Genomic DNA, 25,114 nt, shown 5'->3' with positions numbered 1-25,114 from the left:
GAGAATTACCCACACCAAGGCTGTAACCCATTCCCTGCCCTACAGCATCCCCTACCTAGTCTCTTATAGGGGGGCTCACCACCTGAGTTCAAGTGGCTGAAGGGAGGTTGCCCACCTCTTTAAGAGGTGGGGAACTGACATAGCGAAAAGCGCCTGGAAGGTGTCAGTTTCTGTGATGAGGGCTAGGGATGGAGCTGAGAACAGCAGAGCCAGACTGGCTCCCTTTATGGAGGACACAGGGTAGGTAAATATCAACTTGGTTCTCACAACCATAGGCCTACATGAGCATGTTGGTTACATCAGAATTACATGGGGGTAACTTTTATTTTATTGCTTTTGTTTTTTTTGTTTGTTTGGTTTTTGAGATAAGAGTCTCAGTATGTCACCCTGGATAGAGTGCCGTGGTGTCACAGCTCACAGCAACCTCAAACTCTTGGGCTTAAGCAATTCTTTTGCCTCAGTCTTCCAAGTAGCTGGGACTACAGGTGCCTGCCACACACCTCACTATTTTTTGTTGTTGTTGTTGTTGCGGTTGTCATTGTTGTTCAGCAGGCCCTGGCCAGGTTCGAACCAGGTATGCCCCAGTGTATGTGGCTGGCGCCATAACCACTGAGCTACAGGTGCTGGGCCAGGGGTAACTTTTAAAATGCAGATACCTGACCTTGGACAGACTTGCTAAATCAGTATCTCCACACCTGGAATCTGTATTTTTCATGAGGACCATGATGAACTTTTCCACACACTGCTGCTGAAGATTAACCTTCTGACAGCAGCTGTTACTCCTGCACATCCTCCAAATGCTTTCGAGTCATTCAGTTATGACTGACATGCTTACTCTGCAAAGGTGTGTTTTATTATTTCAATTCTTAGAAACTGGTGTTCCAGGTGAGTAATATGCATGCCAACTTTCTCATTTGTGGATCTATATCACTGTCAAAGCTTTTTAGAACAGCGCTTTCTGAAAGAACTTTCTGTGGTTATGGAAACATTCTCTTTGCTGATCAATATGGAGGCACATGTGGCTTTTGAGCACTTGAAATGTGGTTAGATAAGACTAAGGATATAAGTTTTTAGTTTAGTTTAATCTTAATTAACTTAAATTCAAATAGTTTGAATTATGTGCCCATACATCTCCTCATTTTCTTGGGAATAACATGGAATTCTCCATGTCTAATAAGTTCACTGCCTTAGTGCCCTGAGCCTGCATCTCCCTGACCATCTGCCCATACCAGCTGGCCTATCACACGGGGGCTTAGGGGCTTCTCTCCCCCTTTCATCCTGCCTTGTGGTCATATCCTGAGGCCCACAGTCTCCTTCTCCTTCTCCTTCTCCCAGAACCCACCCCCATGTTTGGCCTGCCACTTCCCCTAAAAGTGAATAGCTGTTCCCCTACTCACGTGAGGTTGAGCATTTTCTTAGGTTACCAACAGCCTTAACATATTCTTCTCCTAAGTATTTTTTGTATGTGACGTCATCTTTAATTGTGGCCAAACATACAGTGTTATCTTTGAATAGAAGGTCCTTAGTCTCAGACTGGAACATACAGAACTTCTTCGAGCAGTCAGGTTCAAAATGTCCAAACTCGCCCTGTCAATGGACAGAAAGTGCGTGAGGACCTGTGCCTTAAGCAGTTGGGGCAACACGTGGGACAAAAGAGGCTGAAAGCTCTGAACTGGCCCTGGGGAAAAAAGGAAGCTACAGAGTATGCCTCGGGAATTTTCCACCTTTCTCGCCTCCTGTTCACCCACTTGGAGCTCCTACTCCGTGCTTTCAGGACAACCCCAAATCTTCTGTAGGGTCCCTGGTCCCACCTTCCTCTGAGAAGTCCCTCCCACCCACCTGCCCACTCCCACCTTCTCTGATCTGTCTCTTTTCTTCACGTCATTCCTCATGTCCCTTAGAAATAAGAGGACAATAATGCATCGCTTCTGATGTTATTGTCAAAGAAGATATTAAATGTGAGGCCTCCCAGAGGAGTGGCAGAGATAGTTGTTAAAAGTTCACGTTTGACTGCATTTTGAATTCTGTCTTGGACAAGCCACTTAATCTCTCCAGGCCATCTAAGGTTGTAAGTGAAATAATAATTGCAAAAAGTTTACTTCCCATATAGCAACTAGGAAATTGTTCATTAAATGCTCATTATTGTCATCATGTGCCTTAAAAGACATGCTATTTGAAGACATGCTATCTTAATTAAAAAAACAAAAGCTAATGGTAATCAACAGGTGGGGAGCTATGCTTGAAAGGAAAGTGATGTTTAGTGTAGAGGAGCCTTTTGGATTAGAATACTCAGACAGCCACTCTCCCCAATAAGACTGATCCTCAAGTGGTTATTCCCACCTCAGGATCTCCAAGGGTAGAGGTCCTGGGTTTTTCAGACTGTTGAGAACAGTTTTTAGTCTGCTAGGCAAGAGATACAGAAATCCACTTTTCATGACATTGGATCCAAGAATGCTGGGAAACAGGATCAGTCTTCTCCATTTTCATGAAGGACAGAAATGGGGCAAATGAGAGTACCCTGAACAAGGTGAGGGAGAGCAAGAAGGCAGACTCCTGGTCCTGAGGAAACGTGGATGAGACAGGAACTCATCTCCAGGGAGTAGGAGTTGCAACGCGGAGCCAGCAGAGCCAGGCTTGGGAGGTCCAGTCCCATAATGACACAGCTAGCACGTTTTGACCATTTTCTAAAGATCAGTAATTTTCCCACGGCTTTTGGGTACATTTCTTCACCTAATTCTCACATTAACTAAGAAGGACATAAATTATTATTATTGTCATTTTGTATATGAGGAAACTGAAGCACAGAAAGGTTAAGTAATTTACCTAAGATGGCATAGCTAGGAAGCTACTGAGTTGAAATTTGAACCCAGATATTCTAGTCCCAATTCTGGTTTTCAGAAAGAAAATGCTGGAATCAGGACCACATTTAGCTGTGAACATTCCCAAATAACCCACACTCATCTAGGAAGAAAGGGTGGGAGGCTTGACTGGTCTGTACCTGCTGGTGACGTAACGTCTCACGGACACAAGCTGCCTTATCTTTCCGTGTGACCACGGCATGATTTGGGCCTCGGGCCAGGTGGCAGTTATTAGCCTGAGACACAGGCTTCCTGGTGCCATCAAGGCACAGCAATTCAAATTCATTATCCTTCAGATCCTTAGCCCATGGGTCAGTGTTGCTTCCTGGAAAGAGAAAGAAGGTGGGTCAGCCACAAGTGACGACATTGGTCAAGGTGCCCTCACTGGGGGTATGTGACTGACTCACTGGTGTGTGGAGGACCTGGGGTCTTTGGTCAGCAGAAGTGATAGGAAGGGAAGGGATGCCCATGCTCTCTTCAAGGTAACACTCACCTCACACCAGGAATTACAAGTGACCACCACCCTCTAAACTTCCCTATCAGCTAGGTGAGAGTGAAATACATTCTCTGGATGTTCAAAGACTCAATTCTAAAGCCTCTGTACTACTTGCGTTAGCATAGGAAGAAAGTGATGCTCTAAGCCAGGCTTATCAACTCGTATTATAAGTCCACAAGGCGTCTCCAAACAAAAGAACTTTTCCCCAGAGGACACTTTTGGAAATCTGCATCAGTATTTGAATCTGACTCTCTCGTACCAACTCTAAGTGAAAATGTAGTGTGGAACAGGTCCATATCCTGTCTTGGCCCCTTGCCTCATCTTGACTGTGTTCTCACCCACTCTCAGGCTTTCAGCTCTTTCCTCCTATTCCTACTGCCAACTTTTGTTTCTCTCCCATAATGCAGGACTGCAACGTTTTTCCATCATCCATTTTTCATTGAATTTTCTTTCTTTAATTGAACAACATATGAGACCATACTCATAAATTTTTTAATGTGTCTACATATGAACTAAAAGGTTTCCTTTCCTACACATCCCAAATCTCACCCAGTTCTATAGTACTAATCCTGGATATGACACTTGCATGCTTCCATCCCTACTTTGTTATATGGATTCACCGAAATATGCATATAGGTATGTAATTCCTGGTTTGTTCTGGTGTTGCATGTTCATGATTTTGTTTAGCATTGGTTCTTGACAGATGTAAAACTCTGTAGCTTTTTTCCAGCCACTTCTAGATTCTTCTTGTCAGTATGTATAAATCAAGATGGTGTTTTTAGCTACTGTATCATATTCAGCTACAGTATGGCTATAACAGTATTTTTTTTTTTTTTGAAGACAGAGTCTCACTTTGTCACCCTCAGTAGAGTGCCGTTGTGTCACAGCTCACAGCAACCTCCAGCTCCTGGACTTAGGCAAGTCTCTTGCCTCAGCCTCCCAAGTAGCTGTGACTACAGGCACCTGCCACAACGCCTGGCTATTTTTTGTTGAAGTTTGGCTGGGGCCAGGTTTGAACCCACCACCCTCAGTATATTGGGCCAGTGCCCTACTCACTGAGCCACAGGCACTGCCCTACAACAGTATTTTTTAAACCACTCCTCCATTAGGGTGTTTACAACTTTTTGCCACAACAGTGGAGTTAGAATGAGTATTACTGCATATGACGATGTTTTACTAGAAGTAGAAAATAGCTAGTTCAAAGGGTATATGCATTTTTATTTTAATAGAGCTAAATTGCTTGCCCCCTTTGGCAGCACCTGTGGCTCAGTGGGTAGGGTGCCGGCCCCATATACTGAGGGTGACGGGTTCGAACCCGGCTCTGGCCAGCTAAAACAGCAGTGGCAACTACAACAAAAAGTAGCTGGGCATTGTGACAGGCAACTATAGTCCCAGCTACTCGGGAGGCTGAGGCGAGAGAATTGCTTAAGCCCAAGAGTTGGAGGTTGGGCACGGCACAGCACTGTACCAAAGGGGTAATAGAGTGAGATCTGTCTCAAAAAATAAAATTAAATTAAATTAAAAATGGGGGGGTGGAGGAGGAGCAAGATGGTGGCCGAGTAACAGCTTCCTTGCAACTAGGCACGGTGAGTCTGGGGAGATAAGACTCCAGGCATCTCTGGCTGGTGGGATCTGCCTATAAACATCCCTTTGAGGACACAGGGAGTCAGCGAGAGACTTTTGGACCCCAGGAGGAGGATAAAAGCAGTGGAAAACTGGCAAGTGGTTGCGTGTGTTCGTTCAGTCTAATCCTGCCAGCAGCTGTAAGTACAGCGGCAATGAGATTGCAAACTGGAAAGGCCTTACCTGTGAGCTGCTTTGGCTTTTTTGGACTTAGCACTCAGTTGAACTGCCTTTGGAGAACTTAAGCAAGAGTGCAGAGGACTTTAAGCATTGTCTAGGGCCCCAGACTGAGCCGCTGAGGCAGACGGAGCTAATAGTGTTCAGCTGTGGGCCGGGTGGAGCCATTGTGAGAGAACTGCCCCGGCAAGTTCCTCCCTCAGGGTCGCAGAGCAAGGATCCAGCGGGAGCTAGTAATCTAGCGATTGAGAAGCCTAAAGGCAAGGACTGAGATGCCTTACAGCCTTAGCCCTCAGGGACATAGAGTGAGATCAGTTTTGGCACACTGGTTATGTGGATAGCCACTTCAGGAGTGATCCCAGCGACAAGCACTTTCCTGGGAAAGCTTCTGCTTAGCCAAGTTTAGCAGTTTAAAGTGCCTTTTACATGGGCTGAGTAGAGATTTAAGGTCTCCACTTTAGGCTCTCCACCCTTTGGGGTTTGAGAAATCAAGAGGCCTCCAGTCTCCATCTTGTACAGGTATATCAGCATTGTGATTAACATCTCATACCCAGAAGATCACCTTTGCCCAGACAATATTCAGCAAGAGATATATACTGCTTTGTTTTTGGTTTTCTTTTTTTTTTTTTTAGTTGTTGTTGTTGTTTTGTTTTTTAATTTCAACATTTTCCCCATAAATTTTTCTTTTCTTTTCTTTCTTCATTTTTCTAGTTTAAATATAATTTCCCATTGATGCCTTTTTCAACAATTAAAACTTCATTTTTGCTAGTGTTTCTACCCCTATTATTTGTTTTTTCCCCCCAATTTTGTCCCGTGAAGTTTTCTGTTTGCTTGTCTTGGTTTGATTTATAGCATTTTTGTCTTTCCTCTCTACTTGGTGGAGGCAGGGTACTGTGTCCAAACAGGCTAGCAAAGAGCTGCTCACCTCAAGGGAACCACCCAACCTGGAATCCTCAGAGTTTGGGGGGCTTTTAAGGTTGCGTGAAAGTACCCTACTATACACCTATATTGCTCGCTCTCTCTCTTTCTGTGCCCCTCTTCTTTTTGTCAATATTCCCTTTTACCCACCCCCTCTCCTTTCTCTTTTTTCCTTCTTTTTTCTTTCTTTTTACCCTTCTTGCTCTTCAACATTCTCATTCTTCTGGTCCAGAGGCACGGCAACTTAAAGACCAACAGCAAGTGAAAGGAAAATTAGGGCAAGGAAACAGATAAAAGAAATCACTCATGAGAAAGAATCAGCAGAAAAATCCTGGCAACATGAAAAACCAGTCCAGAGCAACCCCCCCAAGGGACCATGAGATAGCTACTGCAGAGGATTCCACCTATAAAGAAATGTTAGAAATGACAGAAAGGGAATTAGAATACAGGTGATGAAAACAATGAAGGAAATGATGGAAACAATGAAGGAAACTGCTGATAAAGTAGAAAATAACCAAAAGGAAATCCAAAAACAATCAAATAAGAGATAAACGATATGAAAACTATAGAAAGGATATAGCGGAGCTGAAGGAACTGAAGTAGTCAATTACGGAACTTAAATATGCAATAGAAAATATCAGCAACAGGTTAGACCATGCAGAAAGACTCTCAGAGGTAGAGGACAAAGCTCTTGAGATAACTCAGATAGTTAAAGAGGCAGGAAAGAAGAGAAAGAAAGCAGAACGTTCACTGACAGAATTATGGGACTTTATGAAGCATTCAAATATACAAGTGATAGGTATCCCAGAAGGGGAAGAAGAATGCCCCAGAGGAATGGAAGCCATACTAGAGAATATTATACATGAAAATTTCCCAAAATATCACCAAAGATTCTGACACACTCCTTTCAGAGGGATATTGGACCCCAGGTCACCTCAACTCTAACCAAGCTTCTCCAAGACACATTGTGATGAACCTGCCCAAAGTCAAGATAAAAGAATAGATTCTTTAAGCTGCCAGAAGTAAGCACCAGTTGACCTACAGGGGCAAATCCATCAGGGTGACTGCAGACTCTCTAATGAAACTTTCCAAGCAAGAAGACAATGGTCATCTACCTTTAATGTACTTAAAACAGAACAATTTCCAGCCCAGAATTCTATATCCTGCTAAGTTAAGCTTTAAAATTGATGGAGCAATCAAATCATTTACTAATATACAAACATTGAGGAAATTTGCCACCACAAGACCAGCTCTACAGGAAATACTTCAACCTGTTCTACACACAGACCATCACAATGGATCAAGAGCAAAGTAAGAACTCAGAAATTAAAAGACAGAACCTAGCTTCCACACTGATGCAAAAGATAAAACTAAGCAATGGACTCTCACAAAATAAGATGAATAGAACACTGCCATATTTATCAATTATCTCAATAAATGTTAATGGCTTGAATTCCCCATTGAAGAGGTATAGATTGGCTGACTGGATTAAAAAACACAAGCCTTCTATTTGCTGTCTGCAGGAAACACACCTAGCTTCAAAAGAAATTAAAACTCCTTGCTAAGGGTTGGAAGACAATTTTTCAGGCAAACAAAATTCAGAAGACAAGAGGAGTTGCAATCTTATTTTCAGATACATGTGGATTTAAAGCAACTAAAGTCAAAAAAGACAAAAATGGTCACTTTATATTGGTCAAAGGAAAAATACAACAAGAATACATTTCAATTCTGAATATTTATGCACCCCATTTAAATGCAGATTTTTGAAACAGACCTTACTCAGTCTGAGCAATATGATATCCTATAATATCATAATAACAGGGGACTTTAACATTCCTCTTACAGAGCTGGACGTATCCTCTAAACAGAAATTAAACAAACATATAAGGGACTTAAATGAGACCCTAGAACAATTGTGCTCAATAGATGTATATAGAACACTCCATCCCAAAGATAAAGAATATACATTCTTTTCATCACCCCATGAAACATTCTCCAAAATTGATCACATCCTAGGACACAAAACAAGCCTCAACAGAATCAAAAGAATTGAAATTTTACCTTATATCTTCTCAGACCACAAGGCACTAAAGGTGGGACTCAACTCCAACAAAAACATTCAACCCCACACAAAGGCATGGAAATTAAACAACCTTCTCTTGAATGACAGATGGGTGCAGGAAGAAATACAACAGGAAATCATTAACTTCCTTGAGCATAACAACAATGACGACACAAGCTACCAAAACCTATGGGATACTGCAAAAGCAGTTTTGAGAGGAAAATTTATCACTTTACATCCCTACATTCAAAAAACAGAAAGAGAGTGCATCAACAAACTCACAAGCCATCTTATGGAATTGGTAAAAGAAGAACAATATAAGCCTAAACCATGTAGAAGGAAAGAAATATCCAAAATTAAATCAGAGATCAATGAAATTGAAAACAAAAGAATCATTCAGAAAATTAATGAAACAAGGAGTTGATTTTTTGAAAAAATAAATATTTCTTTTTTTTGTTTGTTTTTGGCCGGGGCTAGGTTTGAACCCACCACCTCTGGCATATGGGACATGTGCCCTACTCCTTGAGCCACAGGTGCCGCCCCCAAAAATAAATAAAATAGATAAACCTTTGGCCACACTAACTAGAACTAGAAAAGTAAAATCTCTAGTAACCTCAAACAGAAATGATGGAGAGGAAATAACAACTGATGCCACAGATATATAAAAGATTATCTCTGAATACTACCAGATTATGCCCAGAAATTTGACGATGTGAAGGAAATGGATCAATATTTGGAATCACACCCTCTCCCTAGACTTACCCAGGAAGAAATAGAGCTCCTGAACAGACCAATTTCAAGCACTGAGATTAAAGAAACAATAAAAAACCTTCCAACAAAAAAATGCCCTGGTCCAGATGGCTTCACACCAGAATTCTATCAAACCTTCAAGGAAGAGCTGATTCATGTACTGCAGAAATTATTCCAAACAATTGAGGAGGAAGGAATCTTCCTCAACACGTTCTATGAAGCAAACATCACCCTGATACCAAAACCAGGAAAAAACCCAACTAAATAGGAGAATTTTAGACCAATTTCATTAATGAATATAGATGTAAAATTCTCAACAATATCCTAGCCAATAGATTACAGCTTATCATCAAAAAAGTCATACATCATGATCAAGTAGGTTTCACCCCAGGGATGCAAGGCTGGTTTAACATACACAAGTCCATAAACATTATCCACCGTATTAACAGAAGCAAAAATAAAGACCATATGATCCTCTCAATAGATGCAGAAAAAGCATTCGATAAAATCCAGCATCCTTTTTTAATTAGAACACTGAAGAGTATAGGCATAGGTGGCACATTTCTGAAACTGATTGAAGCTATCTATGATGAACCCACAACTAATATTTTATTGAATGGAGTAAAACTGAAAGTTTTTCCTCTTAGAACTGGAACCAGACAAGGTTGTCCTCTGTCACCATTACTTTTCAACATAGTGCTGGAAGTTCTAGCCAATACAATTAGGCAAGACAAGGAAATAAAGGGAATCCAAATGGGAGCACAGGAGGTCAAATTCTCCCTCTTTGCTGATGACATGATCTTATACTTAGAGAACCCCAAAGACTCAACCACAAGACTCCTGGAAGTCATCAAAAAATACAGTAATGTCTCAGGATATAAAATCAATGTCCACAAATCAGTTGCCTTTATATACGCCAATAACAGTCAAGATGAAAGGCTAATTAAGGACACAACTCCCTTCACCATAGCTTCAGTGAAAATGAAATGCCTAGGAATATACCTAACAAAGGAGTTGAAGGACCTCTATAAAGAAAATTAGGAAATCCTCAGAAAGGAAATAGAGGATATTAACAAATAGAAGAACACACCATGCTCATGGTTGGGAAGGATCAACATTGTTAAAATGTCTATACTTCCCAAAGCAATCTACCTATTCAATGCCATTCCTATTAAAATACCAATATCATACTTTCAAGATTTGGAATAAAATGATTCTGCGTTTTGTATGGAACCAGAAAAAAACCCATATAGCTAAGGCAGTTCTTAGTAATAAAAATAAAGCTGGGAGCATCAGCATACCAGATTTTAAGCTGAACTACAAAGCCATAGTGGTCATGACAGAATGGTACTGGCACAAAAATAGAGACATAGACATTTGGAATCAAATAGAAAACCAGGAAATGAAACTAACATCTTACAACCACCTAATCTTTGATAAACCAAACAAGAACATACCTTGGGGGAAAGACTCCCTAGTCATTAAATGGTGTTGGGAGAACTGGATATCCACATGTAGAAGACTGAAACTGGACCCACACCTTTCCCCACTCACAAAAATTGATTCAAGATGGATAAAGAACTTAAATTTAAGGCATGAAACAAAAATCCTCAAAGAAAGCTTAGGAAAATCACTGGAAGATATTGGCCTGGGGAAAGACTTCATGAAGAAGACTGCCATGGCAATCGCAACAACAAGAATAAACAAATGAGACTTAATTAAACTGAAAAGCTTCTGTACAGCTAAGGACACAACAACCAAAGCAAATAGACAACCTACACAATGGGAAAGGGTATTTGCATATTTTGAATCAGACAAAAGCTTGATAACCAGAATCTATAGAGAACTTGAAATCAATCCACATGAAAAAAGCCAACAATCCCATATATCAATGGGCAAGAGACATGAATAGAACCTTCTCTAAAGAAGACAGACAAATGGCTAACAAGCGTATGAAAAAATGCTCATGGTCCCTATTTATTAGCGAAATGCAAATCAAAACCACCCTGAGATACCTACCATCTAACCCCAGTGAGAATGGCCCACATCACAAAATCTCAAAACTGCAGATGCTGGTGTGGATGTGGAGAGAAGGGAACACTCTTACACTGCTAATGGGAAACTAATACAACCTTTTTGGAAGGAAGTATTGAGAAACATCAAAGAACTCAAGCTAGACCTCCCATTTGATCCTGCAATCCCATTACTGGGCATCTACCCAGAAGGAAAAAAATCGTTTTATCATAAGGACACTTGCACTAGACTGTTTATTGCAGTTCAATTTACAATTGTCAAAATGTGGAAACAGCCTAAATGCCCACCAATCCAGGAATAGATTAACAAGCTGTGGTATATGTATACCATGGAATACTATTCAGCCATTAAAAAAATGGAGACTTTACATCCTTTATATTAACCTGGATGGAAGTGGAACACATTATTCTTAGTAAAGCTTCACAAGAATGGAGAAGCATGAATCCTATGTTCTCAATTTTGGTATGAGGACAATTAAGGACACAGTAGAGGTGGGGGAATGGGAGAGCAGAAAGAGAAAGAAGGAGGGAGGGGTGGGGAAAGGAAGAGCAGAGAGAGAGAAGGAGGGAGGTGGGTGGGACTTTGGTGTGTGCCACACCTTTTGGGGGCAAGACACAATTGTAAGAGGGGCTTTACCTAACAAATGCAATCAGTGTAACCTGATTTCTTGTACCCTCAATGAATCCCCAATGATAAAAAAAAAAAAAAAAAGAAAGAAAAGATGACAGGTCAAAGATCAAATCCAAAAGCTAAAAAATAAAAATAAATAAATAAGTAGGGCGGTGCCTGTGGCTCAAGGAGTAGGGCACCGGCCCCATATACCAAGGGCAGCGGGTTCAAGCCCAACCCCAGCCAAAACTGCAGGAAAAAAAAAGTAAAAATAAATAAAAAATAAAAAAAAATAAATTGCTTGCTCCTCCCCCACCAAGTAACATACACATTTTTGATCACCTTCTAACATTTCTCTTTCCTTTTAACTTGTGTTTCTCAAACTTATACCTTCCAAATAGACTTCGTCATCCTTCCTTCCAAACCTATTCCATTCTATTTAGTACTTTAAGCATCCATTGAACAATACTATATTCTCTGCCCTTGTAAAACATAATCTTATTAGAGGGAAAACCACACATATACCAAAAGCAAAAATTCAGGGAAGGGGTAATAACATTTTATATTTTGTGAAACACACTGTAAATGCTGTATAAACTCACGGCCAGGGTTTTGAGAGCAGATTAAGTAGGGAAGGTGGCTGGAGGAGGCAAGGTTTTAGTTGTTTATTATAATACACATAGGATGCTTGCTTCTCTGTGTGAGGCAGGAAGGGTGCAGGCAAGACTCAGGAACAGGTACATGCCTGATGTTTCTAATGGGGAGAAGAGACTGGCTCTGGGAACAGTCTCCAGCAGTCGAGCCAAATATATGAGAGTACTGGGCACAAAAGGCCTTGAAGGGGACAGCGAGTCAGGCAGTTGGGCAGAAAGAAAAACTTGGATGGACTTATGGATGGAAATCAATGTTAATGAATGAGCCAGGGACTGAAAGTAGAAAAATTAAGAAAATTTAGATGGGAACTGATTCAGTCTGGGCTATGAGGGCAGCAGTGGGCATCTAGAAGGGCATGTTAAAAATGTTTTTTTTTTTTCCAATAAAAGTAATGTGTGTTTACTGATGGAAATTTGTAAAATGCTACATGGTATCAGGGGGAAAAAATCTTGAAATATTTATAATTCCACAGCCTACACCTTGAAAATTGGTATATTTCTGGCCTGGCCCAGTGGCTCATGCCTATAATCTTAGCATTCTGGGAGGCTGAGGCAGAAGGATCCCTTGAGCCTGAGTATTTGATATTGCAGTGAGCTATGATGATGCCACTGTACTCTACCTGGGGTGACGGGGCAAGATTCTGTCTCAAAAAAAAAAAGTAATTTCTTCCATTCTTTTTAGTACACACATACAATATACATGCGCGTAATCGAGATCAAAGAGCTCACATGCTTTTGTATCTTACTTTTTCTGTACCATAACGTGGTATACCACTTAAAAGTAAAATAAGACATTGGCAGACTTACTCTAGGCCTGACTGGCAGGAAGCATAACAGAATTCTCTACAGGGATAAAGATTGTGAGAGGAGAGAATTTTGAGAGAAAGATAAGGAATTTGGATTTATGTAAATTGAGTTTGCAATGCCAATGTACTTTATACATAAACGTGACACCTTGGGTAATAGAAGTACTAGAATGAAATTTAAATGGGAGGTCAGACCTCTTATCTAAATTCTTTTCAGAGGTAAGAATTTGGAGTCAGTAGAGTGGAGATACAAGGCCTAGGAATGGGAACACTACTCAGAAGAGTATAAAGAGAAATCAAGGTGAACAGAGAAATAAGCTTAGGGTGACACTCTGGCAGCAGGAGGGAGAGCCCTTAAAGGAAAAAAATGATAATACCAAAGAAGAAAGAAAACTTAGCCAACCCAACATTCCTTAAATAAATTCTTAACAACTACTGTGTGCCATGTGCTACGCTAGATGCTGGGAATAGAAAAGGAAGACAAAGAGTTCAAAGGGCTTCTGTAGCCAAAGTGTATTACAGAATATAATAAATCCACCAGTGATAGCAATTTGGGCAGAGGATTCTAACAGGGTGGGGTGTGCTATATGAGAAGGCTTCTTGGAGAAGTTGGTTCTGGACGAGTTGCCCAGGAGAGATGAGAGGCTAGGGGAGTGAAATGACAGAAAGCAAGAGCGTGATTAGCAGACTGGACTCCAGTGGGTTCCACTGGCACTCAGTGATACTAAGGGCCAGGAGAGGAGAGCTCACGCTCACCCATCTTTGTTTTCTTTTTTCGTTTGTTTGTTTTTGTTTTAAATGTCATGGCTGTTTAACTTTTACCCACAAGTTAACAGACAATGATGATTCTGGCCTGGATCAATTATCAATATATTGGTTGATATATTGCCAGATGATATTTTCTCACTTTGTCATTCCTTCTGCATTCATTAGTTCACATTCTCTGATGAGGAAGAGCTTGCCCTGCTTCATTTGCCTCGTCAGCATTGCCTCATGGATTCTTATTTTCTTCAATGGGTTATCAGCCCTTACTGCTCTTATTATTTATCTTAACGTTCAGAATTCTTAGGTTGGGCACAGTGAGGTCATTCACACTGGCTCCTGGGTGCCTTGACACATCCCATCACTTTCTGAGCACGTCATTGTGATATTCTAGGCTCACCATATATTTTTCCTGCCCCAACCCTGGAATCAGCTACTTTCCAAGGAGTCCTGGCTCCTCTTAGCAGAAAATAGTATTTACAAGCCAATACCTTGTTGCTCAGTCCTGGACCTGTGCCATTGCCCCCAGGCCTTCTCAGTGGTTGGGTGTGGTGGCTCATGCTATAGCTGTAGAAAATACCTATAAAGGACATTATTGGGATGACTGAAATTTGAATGTGAATGGTAGATATGATGAGAATTAAATCCATGTAATGTAAACTTTCCTGATCTTGCTAACTGTACTGTGGGTATGTAAGAAAGTATTTTATCCTTGGGAAACAGGCACTGAAGTATTTAGGGGAAAGAAGCACAGGTCATCTGCTGCTGTGGGGGTATATATGGGAGCTGACTCAGGGCCACTGGGAGCCCCATGGTCCTGATCATTCTGCTGACCCAGGTGAACACTTTTCACTAAGCCAATTTAGAGCTTTGGAGCCTAACAGTGCCCATAACACTTCCATGAAGGTGTCCCTGAATACAAGAGAATACCAGTGAGCCAGTCTTTAGGGGACGGGGGAGCATGTGAACGTACCATTAGTGTTCTGCTCAATAGTCTGGGCTTTCACAAAGGCCACATCTCCCTTCTCAACTAGACACCTGCAGCAGTCCAGACGGGAGGAGAAAGAAGAGAGGAGGTCAGGTTGATGCATCTGTCATTTAGGGGCCAAAATGCTCTGAAGAGCGGACTAGGTGATGGTGTCACTGCATAGCTCTCCAAGGGGAGGACTTCACAGCTGACTGTAGTGACACTCAGCAACAAGGTATGGAGCACTTTTACTAGGATGAGCTTGTGAATTCAAATGTCCTACTTCCGTACATTAATTTCATTTTATTATGTGAAACTTAGCAAATGTAGAATATAAATGCCTTAACACAATAACTAAGAAAATGCCAGGAAGGCTATGTTAAACAGTGTCATGAAAATGTGTCAAATGATCTATAAAACCAGTGTATGGTGCCCCATGATTGCATTAATGTACACAGCTATGATTTAATAATAAAAAATAAGATAGGAACCTGCCATTCTCCTCATTTGCCAGCAAATAATAAACTCCTCTTTCCTTTAAAAAAAAATTACAGTCCACGTATAACTTCTGTAATTTTAAAAATATTGTATTGCTGTTTAAAACTTTAAAAACCAACAGAGAAAAAGATTATAAATGACCCTACAAGATATTCATATCTTCGTGAAAAGAAATTTTAAGTTAGGCTTTGTTGCAATTGGGTTTCCTAAAGTTAAAGTGAGTTCAATAAAGCTAATAGAAAGGGAAAAAAAATTTTTTTCATTTTATTTTCTTTTGAGTTTGGAGTCTGTCAGTTGGATACGTTTTACTTCATAGATAAGTTTTATAAGACATATTTAGAGAATGAAGCCCTTATTCATGTTTATATATGAAAAGAACCTTTCCTGGCTTGGCGCCTATAGCACAGTGGTTATGGCGACAGCCACATACTCTGAGGTTGGCAGATTTGAACCCAGTCTGGGCCTGCTAAACAATGACAACTGCAACAAAAAATAGCCAGACATTGTGGCAGGCACCTGTAGTCCCAGCTACTTGGGAGGCTGAGGCAAGAGAATTTCTTAAGCCCAAGAGTTGGAGGTTGCTGTGAGCTGATGCCGCGGCACACTACCAAGGGTGACATAGTAAGACTCTGTCTAAAACAAAACAAAACAAACAAAAAAAAAAAAAATGAAGAGGGCGGTGCCTGCAGCTCAGTGGGTAGGGCACCAGCCACATACACCGAGGATGGAGGGTTTGAACCCAGCCCGGACCAACTAAAACAACAATGACAATTGCAACAACAAAATACCTGGGCGTTGTGATGGGTACCCATAGTCCCAGCTACTTGGGAGGCTGAGGCAAGAGAATCGCTTCAGCCTGAGAGTTGGAGGTTGCTGTGAGCTGTGATGCCACAGCACTCTACCCAGGATGACAGCTTGAGACTCTGTCTCAAAAAAACAAACGAACAAACAAACAAAAAATCCAAAGAGCTTTTTCTCTTGATCTATAGTTCTCAAACACACATTACCACCAGAAAAAGACACAGTAAAGATGCAAAGTCTTAAATCCCCATGAAAACAATACAGACTACTTTGTAAAATCAAAAATTTGTGGAGTGTGAATTGTATTTACTCTAACTCACAGCATGATTCTGACTAGAAAATAGGGATACCCTTGTTTTTCGGAGCCAAACTCTTGACTCTGCTTATCCAGTGGTAGTAGGGCACTAGCGACATTTGGGGCTAGATTATTCTTTCTTGTACAGGGCCATCCTTTGCGTTGTGGCATGTTTAGCTGCTTCTGCCCCTTAGATGCCAGTGGCATCCTCCTTCTCCATACCAGTATTTTCACAAGCCAAAACATCTCCACACATTGCCAAATGTCCCCTGAGGGGCATATCACCTCCAGTGGAGACTGTTGAACTGACACACACACACCAGTCTGCTGCCTGTGACAGCCAGGTCTGGTAGACAGTGCCCTCAAGGAGCCTGGCTGCCCTTTCACTCACGTGGCTCTATGTCTAGTTGAGAAGCCTCCCACCTTAATGCGTGCAGCACTAACAGAATAGGAACATACAATTTTCACCTTGGTTCCTAAAAGAAATCTGGTCAGGTTGGGCGCTGTGGCTCATGCCTATAATCTAGCACCCTGGAGGTCGAGGCAGGTGGCTTGCCTGAGCTCAGGAGTGCAAGACCAACCTGAACAAGAGTGAGACCCCATCTCTACTAAAACTAGAAAAACTAGCAGGACATTGTAGCAGGTGCCTGTAGACCCAGCTACTCAGAAGGCTGAGGCAAGAGGATCACTTGAGCCCAGGAGTTTGAGGTTGCTGTGAGCTATGATGCCAGAGTGACAGTGAGACTCTGTCTCAAAAAAGAAAAAGAAAAAGAAAAGACGTCTGCGGCAGGCTGGGATAGGCATTATAACATCTGTGTCAGGGTGAAAGACTCACCTGAAAGCTCCTGTGTAGCCATAGTATCCCTCCTTGCTATTGGCATTACACTTGTTGGGGTTTGGGCCCATACACAGCTCACAGAGACTGGAATTTTTCGGAGACCCAGGGGCACAGCCTTGACTGAAAAATTCATCTGTACAAAGGAACAAGACTAAGTCAGCTCTTTCAGAGTCAATACAAGCAACTTTTATCTAAAACATAACAGGGCTGCATGGCCCAGGAGAGGTAGAACATACTCATTAATTCTGTGAAATGAATGAATTTCACCACCACCAACTCAGGATGTGCTTGGTTGCTGGAAACTTACTGAGCTTGGGAACAGGAGTTAGTGACAATTAACAGTGACAATAGAAGCTTCCTTTGAACACCCTGATGGTGTCATCACTAACCTAAGAAGAAACGGAAATGACATGAAAGGGGACAGAGAAAAGATGAAGACTGACGATCTCACTTCCTGAGCCTGTGCCACCTGTATTTAGATGTCCCTTCCCTGCTATTCATTAGAAGAGCCTTTACTACATCCCCAACCTCAGGAAAGGGATGGAAAATTTTCCTTGCAACTCAGCTGCTCTCCTATGGCTGTAAAAGAGCCAGGAGGCTCAGGACAGGAGACCCTTTGCCAGTGGGGACACCAAGCTTTCTGGAAGCTGCATTAGCCAACTAGTGTCACAGAGCACCCTAGTGCAGGCACATGCTCTCCAGTCTCCCCACACATGGGGTTGGCTGGTTTCATAACCAGATTTTGAAGCCTCTCTTTTTAAAGGAGTTCTCTAAATTTGGAGGTGGCAGGAAGGAAGTACTCGGGAAGCTAATATGAATCAGAACCACTGGAAAACATTTATTTATAGGGATCTTACACTTAGAAGTTTAAGCAGGTGGAAATATGAGCATACTTGATGATAGAGAACACAGAAAATAAAGTGATTTCTACTCCTCTAAAAGCTTCTAGGAGCTGACAGTGACTCAGTGAGATTGCCAACACTTTAAAGAGACCCAGGGACCACATACTCTCATAGGGCTTATGAAACACCCTGGCAGGGACGTATACCCAATATACTTTTCTGGAATGTTCGAACAGGTGATGTACCTTCGTTCTGGGTGGTGAGAAGTTAGCTAAAATAATTGGACAGACTTCCTGAAAGTGTCCTTTAAAAATCAAACAAGCAGCTGGCATAAACTTCCACTCGCTCTAGTGACTTCCTGGAAGGTGGATGTGATAGTAACCGTGGGGTGGCCTTAAAGATGGAAGCCTCATGCTAAGATAGTGAATAGAAAGGGAGAAGGAGCCTGGGTTTCTCACGGCCATCCCAGTCATGGACTTCTCACCTCTGGGCTTTTCCATGAGAGATAGAAGTAAATGCATATTTCCCTGGCCCGTTACGTGCAAATGAAATGAACCATCCTGACTCAGCAACCCAACTCCATCCCTCCCAGACCTTTTTGAGATTTCCTTGAGGTTCACTTACCAAATTCCACTTCTATAGAATCATAGCACACAGGCTCTTATGCCACAGCCCCAAGGCAGGACCCTTCTTTCTGGTGTGGCCCTCACCACTGCTCTTTCTCAGGCTTCACTCACCAAATTGGCAGTGGTTGAGCTCATTGTAGAGCAGGCCCATGGGGATGTTCCAGCCAGCGGTTCTGTCCACTGCAGTGTGGCAGGACTTTTTGCCTCTCAGAGTGTTCCAGGTGAGGTCAGCAGATGATTTCTTTACTACTGCCACAGCAAGATACCCTACAAGAAAGACACCAGAAGATGACATTTTAACACCTTTGGTGACTCCAAAGTGTCTGCTTCCAATTAAAGCCACTGTCTCCATAGGGAAGTAAAGATACCATGAGTTAGTTGTTGAATCTTGAGAGGATCTCCCCCCTAACTGACTGAAGGAAGGTACGAGCCATTCTGTCAGGAGGAGATTAGTATGAAATTTGAAAACAAAATACAGTACAGCCTCCATGGTTGACCACCTCCCTATGTTGACCTAATTTTTATAGCCTGGATATGCACCACATGAACATCTATCAGTACAGTAGGCTTAGTTCCTTATGTGGACCACCTCCATGTATTGACTGGTTTGTTACAGTCCCTTGGGTGGTCAACTTAGTACAGAGGATCTGTACTGTATTGTATTACTGTACTAAGAGGACATTATCATTAGAGCAATGGCTGATTGATGTACAGCCTTTCCCTGAATGCATGCAGTTGTCAAAGTTATAAAGAGCAATTCACACTCTGATGTGTTCTATCATGAATACTGAAAAAGCTAACATAATGCCAATCTTTTATAAATTAACATATATTTGGATAGAGTTGTAAAAGACGGATAAACAACAGCAAGTAAAATTGGACTAGACATTTTCTGATGAGAATATAGTTTTACACCAAAATAAACATGCAAAGTGGTAAATGTCAAAATTAAGTCAGCTTCAACAAATATATGCTGGTCCTTACAATAGGGAATAGAATATCAACCCTGGATTCGTTTGCTAATTTAATTAATTCAGAATGTTGTTTCAAAATGAAACAGAATCCTTATTGTCCATGGAATAAGAATGGCTTTTTTCATATCTGTTAAAGAACTTGGCTCCTCAAGTAACGGGGAGAGGCTGGGAGGTTGTCATCAGTGGAAGTGACCAGGACAGACTTGCACACTAATGGCTGTTTGGAATATGCAGGGGCCACAAGGGCTGTGGGGCCCATGCTGATGTTGCTGAATGTAACATTTCCTGGCTTGCCCCTCCTGCTCTCTCTCTCTCCAGATCTACTCTCAGACAGAGGCCTCCGTGAGAGCCAGGTTGGCCTGGGTTTCTGGGCCCAGCCCTGGCTGGAAGGTCAGGTAATTTCATGCTTCCAGACATCTGCCTGTGTGAGGCTTTCTACTCAGCCCCATAAGGAACAAATAAGCAAGGTTCCTTGGCTAGTGCTAACTCTCATCTGAAAATGTGCAGGTCTCATGTCCTGTGAGGTGGTGGGGAGCAGTGGGAAAGGCTTGCATTTGCTTCCCATAAATATGATCCCAGATAATCTGTAAACGTTTTAGGCCTTAGAATTCTCTCATGCGTCTCTAGATGGTGCCAGAATCTACTTTATAGGATTGAATGAGATATCCTATGTGCAAGTCATGGCAAGTATAAAAACATAACCAACATCATCAATTGCTATCCTTCCATGGTTCTTTTGCATTCTAAAATTTGTTCTCTTCCAGTGCCTTACATATGTGACTTGAATTTTAAACTCACGAGACCAATTCCCCCAAACAATAGGAATTTACATTTTAACTGCAGGGGTTCCAATCCCACAATCCCAACTCACCTTTCTCTGGGTTGTCCACACATGTTTCGCTATTTGCTGGAGAAAAGAAAATGAAGAAGGCATTAAACCCTTAGTTCTAGATTGGAGAATGATGCCTTTCTTATGTTTCAGCTAAGAATGAAAAAGAGACAGATAAAACTGTCTACACATGTCACCAAGTCCCAAAAAGTCCAGACTCTCTGGATGCTGCAAGTCCATTTCAGCTGCTGGCACCTAGAATTTATCTACAAACTGTGAATTTCAAGTTTCCTGCTCTATCTCCTCAGGAGGTTTGCGAGCCAACTATATTTAAATTCCTACATCAAGGCAGCAGGGAAGCCAGAAGACCCGTCAGAAATCCCAGCTGTCCTCTGTACTGGGGTCATTTTTTTGTGGGAATTTCATAGTGTAGAGCTTCCATTCCCCACTTCTGGAAGGATCCATAACTCCCATCCTTCCAGGTGACTGTGGGGAGCTCAGAGCCTAAGAAGTAGGAGGTGCTCACTAAGGAAGTGCTATGTGGCAGCTGTGGTAGGAATAAGGCTGCAATTTTTCTATCTCTTCTCTCCCTGGCCCAGAGGGAAGAAAACAGAGAAGTGCTGTCCTCCACTTACCGTACTTCTCATAGTTCTCTGCCATGACAGGCATCAAACCGCACTGGCCCGCGATGTAGACATACCCTCCATCCAAGCTCATGGCGTCAGCTTCTCCATTCTGCAAAGACACGGAAAATCACAGCTGATGAAAAGAGGCTATTTCCTGTGCTATCTGCCTTTGCAGCTGTTTATTTGAAGCAGACTTCTCAACACAGGTCCTGAATGCCATGGTGACAGAAGATGCTGGTACTAAACCCTCAAAGGATCAGTTGGGCACACCCAACATAGAAAATAAAATGTACTCTACTTTTTCCCCAACCATCATGAACTAATGATCAACTCTAGGTGCTTTGCTAAGTTTATACAAGAGCAAAAGCTGATATTCAGTCCTCCTGTCCTCTCATAGGACACACTGTCCCAGAGACACATACCTTTCTGATGCCAAGAATTCTCATTTGTGGACAGATGAGTAGAGTCAGAGACTTGTAAGTGTTTCTGCAAGCATCTTCTGATAAGAACAGATCCTACACTTGATCTTAGCCAAAAGGCCGAGAAGCAGTTGCAAACACCTTGGGACTGGGGCTCCAGCACCTCATTTTAGCCTCCTTGGCTGAGTACTGTTTCCGTGTTTGGTGCATACAACGTGTTTAATGAATGAGTTAAATGTTCTCAAATGATCTAATACTCAGAGCTAATAAGCTCATAGTTTCAGAGATGCTTAGATGCTTAGATTCAGTAAGATTTGTAAGATTTCCTTTGGCCTAGGAATATACTTTCCAGGAAAATACTATAAAGGAATAACCAGATAGGAAACTATTGGGGCAAAATGTACAAGTTGGCAGGCAAAATAACAAGTGTGATTTGTAATAGCAAGAAGAGAGAATCAAATTATAATAAATGACAAAGAAATGACTAAATCAATTATAGCACATTCGTGCTATGGAACAGATAGCAACATCAAACTATCGTGGTTTTTTTTCTTTAAAACATAAGTATGGCTGTATTTATTTCTCTCAAGTGCATACAAAACAGTAATTATACAGCAATGAGTCTTCTTTTCAATAATGATTCAATTCATAAGCATTTGAAATTTATAAAAGTTCACATCAACACCCTTGTATTTTTAAATACTGTAAGTAAAAAATCCCCCAAGAACAACCAATTTATATATTTCCTATAGCTCCCTCTATACATCCAAGTTTTAAAAAGTTAAAAACTGAAATATATACTATTATGTACCCATAACTAAAAGCAAAAATTCTCTATAGGCCAACATGGAATACACTTTAAAAAGAAAATATTTTAGAGATGAAGTCTCGCTATGTTGCCCAGGCTGCCCTTGAATTCCTGGGCTCAAGTGATCCTCCCATTTCAGCCTCCCCAGTAGCTGCAAATTCAGACATGTGCCACTGTGCCCAACTAGAATACTCCTCATCAACAAAGCAAGGTTTCTGGGAACAAGGGTTTCTGCTTTGTTCCCAAGGACACTCATTGGCTCAGAGTTAGGGGCCAGCAGACAGCAGCGCAGGGATGCTGCCTGGGGAGGCTGGAGTGACTTACCACGACCTTGGCGATGCAGTCTTCCGTTGTCTCTGCTGATTCACACTCTATTTTCCCTCCACTGTAAACAGTCCACTCATCACACTTGCGCCTCTCATGGTGGCTCACTGCACACCACTTCACTGTGCATTCTTTCGTTGAGGTTTCTGGGCCTATGGCATAAGAAAAAGAACCGATTTATTTATTTTTATTGCAGCTATAATTACCATTAGGGTCTTAGTTATAAATTCTTTGCCTAGACTGATCTCTAAAAGAGTTTTTCCCCTACATTTTCTTCTAGGATTCTGATGGTTTCATGCCTTGCACTTAAGTCTTTTCTCTATCTCGAATTGATTTTTGTGAGTGGTGAGAGAGAGGGGTCCTGTTTCATTCTTCTGCATGTAGCGAACTAGTTTTCCCAGCACCATTCATTGAATAGGGCTTCTTTCCCCCCATGTACATTGCTGTCTACATGTGCTTTCTAACAGACTGGAACTAATTGATGAGCACACTAGTGCACAGAGGGAAGTGAAAGTCGCAAGAAATCAAGTAGGAGAAGTGGGGAGCAAAGGAGGGGCGAAAACCCACTGAATGGGTACAATGAACATTATTCAGGTGGTGGGCACATTTGCAGCCCTGACTCACAGACTGCATCAAAAACATTTGTTTCTTTTTATTTATTTATTTTGAAATAAAAAAATATTTAAAAAGAAAAGAAAAAGATCTGGCATTCCTAAAAGGGCCCAGCTGTTATCTGGTATTCATTAATGTTACTGTCTTTATGCAAATACTGGGATTTGCCAGCAATTATCAGGCCCCATTCAAGAAACTAGTCACCTTAAAAAGCAAAGTCAATACACCATCTCTTCCTTGGCTTCTCGTTTATATTTAGCCTTTTTATTTCTTTTGAGAGGTCAACTCGTCTCTTCACCCTCTGGGTACTCTGTGACCTCTGGCTGTTTTTTTTTTTTTTCCCTCTTTTTCAGAAAGCACTTAACCACCTGATGTGTTCTTATTTATATGTTCATTGTTTATCATCAGTTTCCCTGCAGGAGAAAATAAGGTCCAACAGGGAAAAGGCCATGCCTTCTTGTTCACCAGGACACGCTCTGTGTTTAGGGCAGTGCTAATACAGTAGGTGGTCAGCATGATAGAAGTCTGAGGAATAATGGACATCTGCTCATCTTTCAGACGCAGCTCAAGATCTCAGGGAAGCCTTACCTTAAGACCCAGGCCAGGCCCCTGTTTTTCTTTGTTTTATACTCTGATAGGCTCATAGTATTTTGTTATTTTTTTTCCTTCTGAGCCAATCTCTTGTTTTATAATTGATTATTCAATAGTGTGACTATTCATTAAACGTTTGTCTTCTCCCTGGTTTGAAAGTTCCAGGACAGCAACATCCAATACATATTGGTACATCTTTGTATGCCCTGCACCTAGCAGAGTTTATGGCCAGATGTTCAATGAATGTCCACTGAGTAAATGAATCATCAGACAAAACCACTGGGATTGACTTCTCTAGAACTCTGCTTCATTATGGCACATGTTGACTTCAGCACTGGCTGGAAATGTGCAATTTGTAGCAATTTTATTTTATTTCACTTACTTTGTGTTAGGCTAATTGGCTTCACAAAGTGGATGATTACAGTGATTAATGCAGAGAAATAATGCTGGTACCAACCCAACTCATTTTAAGTGTGAATTTCCTTTAAAGCCCTTGGTGATGTCTATGCCATCTCATAATGATAATGCCATTTAGCATCGGTCTAACACCAGCTCACAGGCAGGGCAGACAAAGGAACATCAGAAGAGGCATTCAGGTCCCTGAGAAGGCTTATAGCTGGTCCCTGCCCCAAGCTCCTGTGGTCACCTGGTCCTTCCCAAGTACTTACATGTGCCTTCCCGTAGATTCCGAAGAGCAGTGACATACTCATATCCCAGGTAGAGTCTGAAGTCCATCCTAGAGGGGACCTTTAAAAACCCCTGGGCAGAGTCCTTAAATAGCAAGTCCTTTCCCAGAGAAGAGCTGAACAATTGGAAGTCGTCTGATTTGTCTTTGCCAAAATGTTCCTGTTCATAGTAAAATGGGATAGTGAATGACAACAGGGAAGGAGGGAGGCTGAGAAATGGGACTGAAGAGAAAACACACACGCACATACCCCAGAAAACAAAGTGAAAACTATGAAAAATTTCAAGATGCCAGGAGAGAGGGCAGTTGGACCTGCTTCTCTTCACGCATTCCCTCCTCTGCTTGTCACCCTTGCAGGACCAGCCACACCCAATTCCCCTGCGCCCACTCCCCTGGCTGTCTACAAGAAACATGTCTGATCCAAAGGCCACACTGTGTGGTTTCCCCTCAAACCCTCGAGGGACAGTTGGGGTGGCTGGATGAGAAGAAGCTGGCTTAGCCCAAATTCCACAGCTCTCAGGAAGTAAAGCCCCATCACCGTCTGAGTGACGGGGGAAAGATCATTTCCTTCTATGGGGCCATTGGAGGCTTTCCTGGGGAGGAATGTTTGCCCTTGGGACTTGAAGGCCTA

General features: G+C 41.8%; 1 protein-coding gene, 1 long non-coding RNA gene and 1 pseudogene across 2 annotated transcripts in view; all 3 read right to left on the bottom strand.

The window, feature by feature from the left end:
* TF (transferrin) overlaps nucleotides 1-25,114 on the bottom strand; it is a 64,776-nt gene that overhangs the window by 32,770 nt on the left and 6,892 nt on the right. The window contains 9 exon segments of the mRNA XM_053599599.1: nucleotides 1,398-1,587; nucleotides 2,999-3,183; nucleotides 14,722-14,786; nucleotides 17,145-17,280; nucleotides 18,727-18,882; nucleotides 20,461-20,496; nucleotides 21,054-21,153; nucleotides 22,596-22,747; nucleotides 24,467-24,644. Of these exon segments, the coding sequence (XP_053455574.1) occupies nucleotides 1,398-1,587; nucleotides 2,999-3,183; nucleotides 14,722-14,786; nucleotides 17,145-17,280; nucleotides 18,727-18,882; nucleotides 20,461-20,496; nucleotides 21,054-21,153; nucleotides 22,596-22,747; nucleotides 24,467-24,644 (1,198 nt within the window).
* On the bottom strand, nucleotides 5,493-14,715 carry LOC128591831 (uncharacterized). The gene is made up of 2 exons (XR_008381673.1): nucleotides 14,240-14,715; nucleotides 5,493-13,631 (listed from the first exon to the last, which is right to left on the bottom strand). It is a non-coding gene; the product is annotated as an uncharacterized LOC128591831 (long non-coding RNA).
* LOC128593098 (uncharacterized) lies at nucleotides 21,505-21,595 on the bottom strand (annotated as a pseudogene).

The sequence above is a fragment of the Nycticebus coucang genome, chromosome 8, assembly GCF_027406575.1.
Source record: "Nycticebus coucang isolate mNycCou1 chromosome 8, mNycCou1.pri, whole genome shotgun sequence".
In the NCBI taxonomy this organism is placed as follows: Eukaryota; Metazoa; Chordata; class Mammalia; order Primates; family Lorisidae; genus Nycticebus; species Nycticebus coucang.
The sequence above is the reverse complement of the archived record's forward strand: the minus strand, read 5'-3'. Positions and strand labels throughout refer to the sequence as shown.